General features: G+C 32.7%; 1 protein-coding gene across 1 annotated transcript in view; it reads left to right on the top strand.

The window, feature by feature from the left end:
• LOC123668394 overlaps positions 1-12,566 on the top strand; it is a 43,273-nt gene that overhangs the window by 11,090 nt on the left and 19,617 nt on the right. Inside the window, exon 2 of the mRNA XM_045602126.1 lies at positions 10,804-10,957. Coding sequence (XP_045458082.1) covers positions 10,804-10,957 — 154 coding nt within the window. The remainder of the gene's footprint in view (positions 1-10,803; positions 10,958-12,566) is intronic.

Here is a 12,566-nt window from a genome sequence, read left to right as displayed (position 1 = left end):
ACCCCATTTACCTCTTATCTATCTAATCTTCTTATGAACAAAAAAAGTTTATTTATTTATTTAAATTCTTCATTGCAAAATAAATACACTAATATGTACGATTTTATTTTTGTGTTACCCACACATTAGGAATTCTTAACATTTTTGAATATCATATCAAAAATTGACCGCTCCAGCGGGATTCGAACCCGCGTCTCCGACTGACCGTGTCGGCGCTCTAGCCAATTAAGCTATGGAACGATGTACCCGCTAGAGCGAAATTCTTGATATGATGATTTTTATTTTCGGTTTAAGCGAACCGTGGCGCCGTCTATAGTGAGTTCTTTACAGAGACCCGTAACTATTCAAAGTTTCATATTACAATGAAAATCTTTGACAGGAGACGACACCATGCTATTTTTAATATGTACGATTTTATTTTTGTGTTACCCACACATTAGGAATTCTAAACATTTTTGAATATCATATCAAAAATTGACCGCTCCAGCGGGATTCGAACCCGCGTCTCCGACTGACCGTGTCGGCGCTCTAGCCAATTAAGCTATGGAACGATGTACCCGCTAGAGCGAAATTCTTGATATGATGATTTTTATTTTCGGTTTAAGCGAACCGTGGCGCCGTCTATAGTGAGTTCTTTACAGAGACCCGTAACTATTCAAAGTTTCATATTACAATGAAAATCTTTGACAGGAGACGACACCATGCTATTTTTAATATGTACGATTTTATTTTTGTGTTACCCACACATTAGGAATTCTAAACATTTTTGAATATCATATCAAAAATTGACCGCTCCAGCGGGATTCGAACCCGCGTCTCCGACTGACCGTGTCGGCGCTCTAGCCAATTAAGCTATGGAACGATGTACCCGCTAGAGCGAAATTCTTGATATGATGATTTTTATTTTCGGTTTAAGCGAACCGTGGCGCCGTCTATAGTGAGTTCTTTACAGAGACCCATAACTATTCAAAGTTTCATATTACAATGAAAATCTTTGACAGGAGACGACACCATGCTATTTTTAATATGTACGATTTTATTTTTGTGTTACCCACACATTAGGAATTCTAAACATTTTTGAATATCATATCAAAAATTGACCGCTCCAGCGGGATTCGAACCCGCGTCTCGCGTTGTACATCGTTCCATAGCTTAATTGGCTAGAGCGCTGACACGGTCAGTCGGAGACGCGGGTTCGAATCCCGCTGGAGCGGTCAATTTTTGATATGATATTCAAAAATGTTTAGAATTCCTAATGTGTGGGTAACACAAAAATAAAATCGTACATATTAAAAATAGCATGGTGTCGTCTCCTGTCAAAGATTTTCATTGTAATATGAAACTTTGAATAGTTACGGGTCTCTGTAAAGAACTCACTATAGACGGCGCCACGGTTCGCTTAAACCGAAAATAAAAATCATCATATCAAGAATTTCGCTCTAGCGGGTACATCGTTCCATAGCTTAATTGGCTAGAGCGCCGACACGGTCAGTCGGAGACGCGGGTTCGAATCCCGCTGGAGCGGTCAATTTTTGATATGATATTCAAAAATGTTTAAATACACTAATACAAGTGTGTACAAATGTCGGGCTTAACGCTAATGCATTTCCTACCAGCCAACCTTGGTATGTGCAAGAAAGTATAGTATGTAGGTGTACAATAAAAAAAAACATAGAACAAATAATATAATATAACATTACATATCATAAAATAATACTAAAAAAGTTAAAAGGATAAAATAAATTACTTATAGCCAATGTTAATGATATCCGAGAAGTTGGCTGTCGAAGAAAAATCTTTAAAAAAATGTATTATAAAACACTTATTACAATTTTTTATATGTAAATTACTTTTCACTCTTCGATAAAATCGCGGGAGAAGAAGTCAGGACGTTGGCTCTGTTGTCAACGTAGAAAACATTTAAAAATTTTAAAAATTCTAATATTTAATCGTGTATTTATGATACAAAAATATTTTTAGAAGATTTAAAAGAAGTTGGCACCACCTCTCTATTTCAGCGCACTATCATGACACATACGGGTGATGTTTGTCAGTCTCCGAAGTGTTAGAAACTTAACAAATCTAAACGTAAATACAAAACATATATGTACTATCATTACAGTCTATACAGTCCACTGCTGGACACAGGCCTCCACAAGTCTACGCCAAAAACAACGCGAACTCATGTGTTTTGCCCATAGTCACCACGCTGGGCAGGCGGGTTGGTGACCGCAGTACTGGCTTTGTCGCACCGAAGACGCTGCTGCCCGTCTTCGGCCTGTGTATTTCAAAGCCAGCAGTTGGATGGTTATCCCGCCATCGGTCGGCTTCTTAAGTTCCAAGGTGGTTGTGGAACCTTGTTATCCCTCAGTCGCCTCTTACGACACCCACGGGAAGAGAGGGGGTGGCTAAATTCTTTAGTGCCGTAGCCACACAGCACAAGCATGTACTAGGCTTTATTAAATTTTCTTTAACAAAGAAATTTATTTCATGGATTGATGTTTTGAAAGTAAAATCAAAATAGTGCATTAAATATTTATATTTATATGTTATTTACAGTATTTTTTTAGTATATATATTACCTGTATAATATACTTAAATACTTATACTAAATATTTAAGTTGAATATTATCCTAGCGGTATTATTTTAATAACATCATCTTTCGTATTTAAATTATATTCCGCGTATTGTAACTTGTATGAACTTGTATATACATATATTATTCGACATAAAATATTTTTATTTTCCAAACTCTCGGCGCAGATGTGGATTACATATGTACGAAGTGTAGCCTCAGAAACTAAACAGGCAATCTCGACACACTGTAATATACTCGTGTAGGACGCTTTCCTTAAATATTAAAATACAGTTTATGGGTATATTTAATATATCAATATATTCTGGTATGCTTATTTTTATGTGGGAATATATTTTACCGTCTCAACACGTTGATATCAAATTATTGTCAGTATTTAATATTTTTAAATAACAATAAATTTGACAATATTGACAGTATTTGAGTAATTGTTGTAAAGTAATTATCTGAAATATAGAGGTGAGCTGGTTTCTCAATTGTGAGCTAATCTGCTTAACATCAGACTATACGTACCAAATTTTTCGTGCAATGGTACAAGCGTTTAACACTCATTAATTTTTAAATCGTACAAAAATGCAAAAAAAAAATGAACTGTTTCTTGGATGAGAAATACATTTATTTTGTAATTTGAACTCTGTGTTAATTTGAACATGTTCGCCTATTTCGGTTCCAAAGATTCGTGCGACAGGTATATCGGTGAGCTAACGGACGTCATGAGAGGGACATAACGTTGAAATGACAGAAAGATAGAATCTAAAAATTAAACTTCCGTTTGCGGTATTTGGACACGGACTACAAAAATTGTCAAAGTTAAATGTACCGTTCTAACGCTAACCTACTGGATAATAAACGACTCGATTTCAATTTAAACTGTCATAAACTCTGAATTTGATTGAAATGTGAAATAATAAAATTCTGTTTACTTTTTTTAATATTTGTTTGACCGGCTTTAAATTTTTTAATAAGTTATACTGAAATTTTCTAATTTTTCCCTCCTATTGAAATGTTTTTATATCTTGGTCTTTTAAATTATTCTATTGCTTTCGTTTAAAAAAAAAGACTTATAAAATGTTTGTTGAACTGCATTACGCATTTTAAAAACTAATTTAATTAATAAAAACCAAAACTTCAAATAGTTGTGATGATCGTTCATTCTTTCAGTATAACAAACATAACGAAACAAATTTTCGACAAACTGATTTTTGACACACTTATAAACGTATAAATATTATACTTATAATTTGTCAAATTGTTTGCTCATTTAAAGATAATAAACACCTACAAAACTAATTATCACTGTCTAATAGTTATTTGTTTAAGCTTCCATTAAATCTTAGACAAGTTATACTTTATTCAGCTCGTTGGTGAGCGTGGCAATTTTAAGTTATACAAGTACATTACACGGGTCTTATATTATCTAAGATATATATGTACCGTTAATAATTCTCTCGAAAAAAATAAGTATTTATATTAAGAGCACGTGTCAATAACATTTATTTATAAACTCACACATGATTTTTTACTAAGGTAGGTTTAATATTTTTAATATAGGCTAAATATGTTTTGATGGGTTGCAAAGCCTGTTATAAGAGTTAGATTTAGATCTTCTTTATTTAAAAATAACTTTTTGTAAACAAGTTTATTTTAATACACTATGTAACTGCGTATTATATAACAAAACGCGTTGTTTTGTGCCATATTCAATTTACTTTATAACTGTTTCGTAAATCAATTGTTCGTTCTTAACTAAATAAACAGATGCTCTGTAACGAATATTCACTACCATTCCGTGCTTTCGATCGAGTTTTAAATCGCTTATTCATGATTCCTACATTATTCACCCTCTCCTAAAGACTCCAGCTGTTTTAAAATCTTGAAATACGTATAAAATAGAGGCGTTCTTAAGAATAATATTTTATTCGATGAAGGCTATCGATTATGATCGGGTACCGTCGTATTTATTTTTGATACTAATCAAACGTGCGCGGATTTGGATTATAGAACTGAGAACGGCGTGTGTAAATTCGTTTACAATATGCAGCTGTTATATATCCGATTTGAACTTCTGAAAATATACAATTACATCGATGTGTACTTATTGTCTGAACGTTAAACAGAATATCTTCTGTATTTAATACATAACAAATGCAAAAACGTATATTTCGATTTACGTGCGATTTGCTTGCATTTCTGAAAATACTTCATTTATCATATCATCAAGTTCGATAATCCTTTGCAAGATCGTAAAGAAAGAATGCAAAGGTGTCTTAAATATTGCTATGACTAATGCTGTATCTTTTATCCCATATATCTGGACATTTTTCATCGCTTCGTTGAACACCTTTTTGATGTAAAGATTTCAAAGCTATTTCCTTTATGTATAGTTTAATTTATTACACGAAGTGCAGATCGTAAACACGCCTGCGCTTTTATCGAACCTCCCCAACGTACGAATGCTTTTATCCTTCTATACTCTATAGTAAGGGAAATGTTTTAGAATAGAGTAGCCAAAAGTGCGGGTCACTGTACGTGTTTATTTTACGATGTCCTCTCTATAACACTTTTTAAAGATTTGTCTTTATGTTTATGACGCTTTTCGTGTCTCTATTCGATGTAAACACACACACCTGTGTGTGTGTGTGTGTGTGTGTGTGTGTGTATTCGTGTATATGTGTGCTACGTGAATGTATCGTTTTGTTATAATTATCATAACAATAAAAAAAAACAAAAAAAAAACAATGAAAATCTTATATCTAGAACGAATAATATACAAAATAAATGAATATCATATACATATATAGGTACCAAGACTTGTAGTCTCTACACGCGATTTTTAACTTTATATAATTTCCGTGTCCGTGATTAATTTTTAATAATTAATTAAAACATGACTTTCAAATTAAATTTTTTATACTGACGATACTTAAAAACTTCCGGAAGTAATTAACGTGAATCATTATTAGCAGTAAATGATTTTCGTTATCATATGTTAATCCTATAAAAGATTTAAAGCATCGAAGCTAACACTAAACACACTGTATGATTTATGTTGCTTTTTAATTACGTCGATATACGTAGTCACATTCATATTCACGTTAAAAATCGAAATCAGCGAATATTTAATGATAATTTATTTTAATACTTTCTTACACAGTAGTAAAAAAAAAAGAAACGAGCGTTATAAATAGTGCAGAGGCGCTCTTACTAATGATAGCGACTTATAGACAAACCCTGTTTATATAGAAAATATTGGTAACATATTATAAATACAAACAAATAATAAAACAGATTTATGGAAAAAAACGTATCAATCTTAACGAAGTCATTATACAATGCAAATGTGCTTTTTGTACCGACATTAATCCTAACTAGTGGTTGCCCAGTGGTCGAAATTCGACTAAAATTAATTGAAATTATAAGTTTGAACATTATTAAGGTTCTCTTGTCAAAGACTTAATAGACTATAATAATAAAAAAAGTGTATATATATATAGTATAGAGTATATAGTGTTTTTTATGCATAGAAAAAAGGCTTTTTGTTATTAATTAAAACAACACGCATGAAGACATTTCAGTACAATAAAATTTAAATAATTATAATGAAGTAAATAAATAGTGTTTAATTTAGGGGGCGGCCATAAATTACGTGAGGTGTTTTTTAAATTTTCTGTCCCCCCCCTTAAACATCTTACGTATTTTATGAACGCCCCCTTAGCAAAACGAATAATCGATGTTTTTTTTTTATGTCACTAGGTCGGTAAACAAGCGTACGGCTCACCTGATGGTAAGCGATTACCGTAGCTTATAGACACCTGCAACACCAGAAGCATCGCAAGCGCGTTGCCGACCCAATCCCCAATCCCCCCAGGAACTCTGGTCACCTTACTCACCAACAGGAACAAAATCCTGATTGAAAACAGTATTATTTTGCTGTGATCTTCTGTAAGGTCGAGGTACTACCCCAGTCGGGCTGCTCCATATTTTGAGCAGGAAATTCCTGCTGTGCTTTACCTCAGTTAATGAGCGATGTAGCATCGTTAACTCTCTTTTGAACTTGAATGCTTTTATCCAATTAAAACATTGTGCTCTCCGAAGACTGTTGAATCAATTATGGATGACTGATCCTATTTAACACGTCCCCTTTTATTTGCAATCATTTCTATATTGTTATAAGCTTATTAATTTTAAAATATAACACGAAATCTTTGAAAGGTTACGTTTTAATCATATGATTAGACTACACTAAGCATTTTGAAACGTTTAAAAATTTATACGAAATTGTTAGAAATCTTTTTTGAGTACAGAATAGATTTTTATAATTAACATAATTCGCTTGACAATGCTGATTAAGTAGTTCGGATTAATGCTTTCGATATTCCACAAAAATGTACGTTTAAAACCCTCTATTTTTTATATTTATTTATCGACATAAGTTACAGCACCTTAATTCTACAATGCAAATTTGATTGTGAGTATCGCTTAATTGTTCATGTAATAATAAGAAATTAGAGCATCTATAGTAATAAACGAGTTGTATATTGACTAGTATAAGAAGAAAGTTAAAAAAAAATACAAATAATTGAAATAAAACAATCAAAATTCATTACATAAAAGTTAAAATAATAGTTTTCTAAACAAGAATAACTTATAATATGACTCGCGACTATATATTACATATATAATTGTCTATTGCAACTAAATATTAATCAAAATTTATTCATTCCAACATCTGGTTACATCACAAATTACTTATACAATTTTACTAAAAGGTAAATACTTTTACCTTAAAAGGAATCACAAGAATATATATCTATTAATATCGTGTATATTAATATTTATTATATCGAGAAAAATCTGTAAAGTTCGATGACCGGATAAATGATAAGACTCATGTAATAAATCGAATAAAATACGAGATATTTGTATTGGAAATTGTATAGAATATCGAATCTGTCATACAAAGAAACGCGAAAATGAAAATAGCGAACTTTGCAACTGCGGTTTTACACAAATTTGTAATTCTAAACATTGTTCTATTTAAAAAAAAATCCTTTCTGAGTATTGCCACTTCAATCGGAAGGAGTTTTTCAGAGATGATGTGACTACAAAGTTTTGCATTATCGCAAAGAACTAAAGTAGATTTCGCAGGAAAAAAAAAGAAAAGAGAAAGAAAAATAAAATTTTCTCCTCAACGTAACTTTCGATCTCATATAAATTTCGAGATAAAATAGCGTGTATGGTATTGTGAGATTTTAATAATTCCTCGTGGTTTTTGAGTAAATGCGAGTAACTATGTGTATTAAATATTGTATTTGTATCTATCTTGAACAACATACCTTTCAAAGGTTAAAATAATTCTTATTGGCCCCGAAGTTTATGCTCCAAATACAAATAAATACATTTCTTTATTTTATAAATTACTATACATTAACTTGAACGTATGTACAAAATATCATAACCTTAAAATTCTAGAAAGATGAAAACTATTAAAAAATAACACTGCATTTTAACTCCAATTAGACTGAGCAATGTCTCTCTTTCTGGGTCAGACTTTTTAAAAACATAGTATTATTACTTATATTTATAGCCTATGTATAGTTAGATTAATCATGTGATTTCAGCTACATTTAACATTGGAGTTACTCTCTCCTATCGTTTATAATGTAATGTGGAGCATATTCTATTAATCACCTTTAATCGATCAATTCTTGAATATCTTATATATAAAATTCTCGTGTCACAGTGTTAGTTACAATACTCCTACGAAACGGCTGGACCGATTTTTTTGAATATTTCTCTGCATATTGGATAAGTCTGAGAATCGGCCAAAATCTATTTTTTATACCCCTAAATATTGATGGAGTTAATAGCATATGGCAAAACAACGTTTGCGGGTTCAGTTAATATATATAATCTGAATCTGGGAAACAGCTCCAACGATGTTCATGAAATTTAGTATGCAGGGTGTTTAGGGAGCGATAAATCGATCTAGCTAGGATTCATTTTTAGGAAATATCGTTTTATCCGCGTTTTCAGGCAAGAAAAAACTGTTACAATGTCATTAGAATGTGAGAGTAATTCGCCGTTATCTATAAAGTTATGACAGCTCATGTGATAAATCGGGCGGTCCCGAAACGAGATGATGAGAAACGGTTCGAATCCACAATTCTCCTGATCATTATTTTTCCATTTTTTTCTAATCGCACTCGTGACTTTTTAAATAAATAATCTGTTAATATATTTTTATTATTATGTCGATAAGATTGAAAAATATTATTCATATTTCATCAATACGTAATTCGTATTTAAATAGAATTTCCAAAGAAACACGATTTATCAAAAATAAAAAAACGAGCAAAGCATCCAGGTACTGACTAAACGAATAATGAATGAATAACGAAAAGATTGTGTCAAACAAATACACTCGACCACTTCATCAAATTTTACTAGCTGTATACCCTGCGCGCGCTGCAAAACTTTTTTTTTGGTCGTACCAACTCAGAAACCTTTGTGGGCTCATGAAAAACACTATGCTGAAGATTATGACATGATAAAATGCATAGATCAATGCAATAAATAAATAGCTTACGATTCTATAAATGACATACAGACAAACATTATGTTTCTATATATATATATATATATATATATATATAGAAACATAATGTTTGTCGTACCAGAATATATATATATATATATATATATATTCTGGTACGTATTTAGAATTAGTCAACTGTCAGATGGTAACGAGGACTTAAATTAAACCCGTCAAGCTCGAAATCTAATAAACCTTGACACTGACCCCTGTATAAGATGTCATTCGTCGTTTTAATTTGTGTTTTAAAATCACTGCGGTTTTACTAGCTTCGACGAAGCACGGATGCTGACACCATATCCCTAAAAGCATAGGTTATATTACATGTGCAAAATAAAATTTTTAAAGTTATAATATAAATACGTGTAAAAATTGTATGTAGTAAAATAAACTCGCTAGATTTAAATGTTCATTGAACTCATACTCAAATGTTGACATCATAAGCGGACACTAACCCAGAATTCTATAAAACATCAAATAAATTCTTGAAGACTGAAAAAATCACTATCACAAATAGTTCTGCTATTTGAATGTGCACTATTTCTTGAATAATATGGCATTCAAGTATTACATTAGGCGGAAAGATATTAAATCTATATTTAGTAATATAATTACCATGTTTCATAACCGACGTATTCATTACTCATTCTAGACATCATGGAAGTGATCGCATTATCCACCTACGCTAATTTTATGCCAAAATAATAATATGCACAGTTTTTTATATATATTGCGATTATATAAAATATTTTTCCAATTTTTTTTATAATTCTAAAGCAACCAAACTTCTTCAAGAAAGTTCAGCGGTTAAACATTGATATGCATATTACTGTAATTGTGTTATTAATGTTAGTCCCTCTAACTAATGGCCTACAGTTTCATTCAAAATTCTTTAATATATTGTCGTTCGAACACACACAAAGTTTGGATATATGGAATAAATGTTTATACAGAATTTTTAAGTTTTGTACAACAACACAATATGTCAATGGAGGTTTATTGGTTCCGTTCATAAAAGCAAATATCAGCCAACTTGACAAACAGCAAGGCTAAACGTTGTTTATGTCTTTCAAGAAAATGAAGTGGTACGGGACGTATGACAATGTTATTTGTTTTATGCTGCTCGAGACTTTGTGATTTTATCTTCAAATCCACCAATCAATACATTTTGAAACAATGAATCATAAATATCACTTCACACATGGTAAAGATACACTTTTGATGTTCCCATAGCGCTTCAGCCTGTAATATCCCACTGTTGGGCATAGGCCTCTTTCCCCATGTAGGAGAAGGATCAGAGCTTAATCCACCACGCTGCTCCAATGCGGGTTGGCGGATATATTTCCTACTATGAGTAACGATCGCTATCAGGTGTATATGATAACAACCGGGACCGACGGCTTAACGTTCTCTCCGAGGCACGGTGGGGAGACCCACAAGGACTGCACAAACACCCAGACCACGGCAAACACCTGTATGGGCAAAACAAAGGTTTGTCATGTGCGGGGATCGAACCCGCAACCGCCAGCACAACGGGTACAATCCATGGCTGTGACCGCTGCGCCAACGCGGCGTCGATATTCCCATAATCATTGTTTATTTATTTTTCAGAGTCAAGCGATGAGGATTGTGCGCACGGTCGGTCAAGCTTTCGAAGTTTGCCACAAGATGCAGGAAAACACTCCTGATAACCCTGTACCTTCTACCTCCTCCGCAGCTGACATTGTACAAGTTGAACACACTAGCGAAGTCCCAGCGTCTAAAGGTCTGTTTGTAAATGATAAATAATTCCATGTGTATACATTACCTGTTTGTACATCTATTTTCTGTGTATTTTTTTTTTAACAAATGCTAGCGATATTTCACCAATCTAGTGAAAAGAATGATCACAAAATTCCAATATGGAACAATATTTTTAAATGTTCTCGTTTCAAGGAGAAATAGATCCGAATTGATTCCCCCTCGAAACGTTGACAACAGACCGTCCAGTAGACACTCCAATTACTGCCGTGTCATTTCGTCTGCAGTCTACTGTCATTCAAATCTATTAACGGTTAATCCATTTCAATTTGTGAGCTAGCGGTAAAAATTCATTTATAAGATATATGTATCTGCATTGTGAATTTCAGAAGCGATATGTGTACATCCGCTGCGCCGCTTACATAAACGCCACTGCGACAGTTTTAACGATATATTGAATTTGACATATAGTTTGTATGACATATGCTGTTTGGGACAGATAACGCTCGGTGTTACTGACGTGTACGTGAAATATAGAAATGTTAGCACAAAATGATGCCATGAATAATATAAAAGAGAGACATCAAGTTTTACACAAAATTCGCGTTTGACTTTGCTCGGCATAGTCACAATAATTAAGGAATGCAATACTTCTTAAGAACACAAGTCCGTTGCTGTTCGCGAATTTTACGCTCACGCTCTTTTTTCAGCTGTTCACTCTAAAGAGCAACAAACATAGAAAGCTACTAAGCAATCACATCGATTGACTTCTAAGTTTAATATTGGCCTTTATTAAGATCTTAGGCGAACGGTCATAAGCATACCCTGCATCGCTTTCAATGTTTGAAGCTCCATTTAGCGTTTTCACACCGCACACTCGTATGCAGGTCAATGAGCGTACCGTCATAAAACCGATACTTATTTGTGCCAACTATTCAAATGTAATTATGGAAAGACATCATCAAGTGCGATGTTAGTTTAATTCTTCGTGAGTTTGGTCAATGCTCGTTTTGAATATTTTATATTTCATTAAAATGTCTTCGTTGCTGTGATCAATGCTGACTATACGTGAGATTTGTTTTTTGTTTTTCATTTATTTTTTGCCGTCAAAGTTATGATTTCATATCCACTGGTATAAATATTCATTATAAATAGTAGTAATTTGTATTACACGATTATGAAATTTGAAAAAAAAATCAAACATTTTGAGACAAAGCAGAAGACTCTGTTTACAAAACATACGGCGATTGAACATGAATTATTTAATTATTTTATGTAACAGAAATTTCAGGTAGACATTTACTTCCACATAATTCGTTTTGTGTAAAAATAGTTTAAGGCGTGAACATTTTTACAGACTGTAACCAAAGCAAATGTTACTGTCTTCGCGTACATATATTTCGTATCATACGAATAAAACCTGTTGAAATGACGCTTTGCATCAACCATATCGAATTTTATTTTTGGAACAGATAATAAAAGCGAATACAAATTGAATTAACATTTTTCTTTGTTGTAAGGAAAAAAAACTAGATACGTAATTTTATTTGGTGGAAGCCCACGCGTTTTGTTGCATGACGTCTTTGTCCAGACGCTCTTAAATCTGTCACAACTGGAAATAATTATATACATGT

The sequence above is a fragment of the Melitaea cinxia genome, chromosome Z (genome assembly GCF_905220565.1).
Source record: "Melitaea cinxia chromosome Z, ilMelCinx1.1, whole genome shotgun sequence".
Lineage (NCBI taxonomy): Eukaryota > Metazoa > Arthropoda > Insecta > Lepidoptera > Nymphalidae > Melitaea > Melitaea cinxia.
This window is presented reverse-complemented; position numbering and strand designations above follow the sequence as displayed.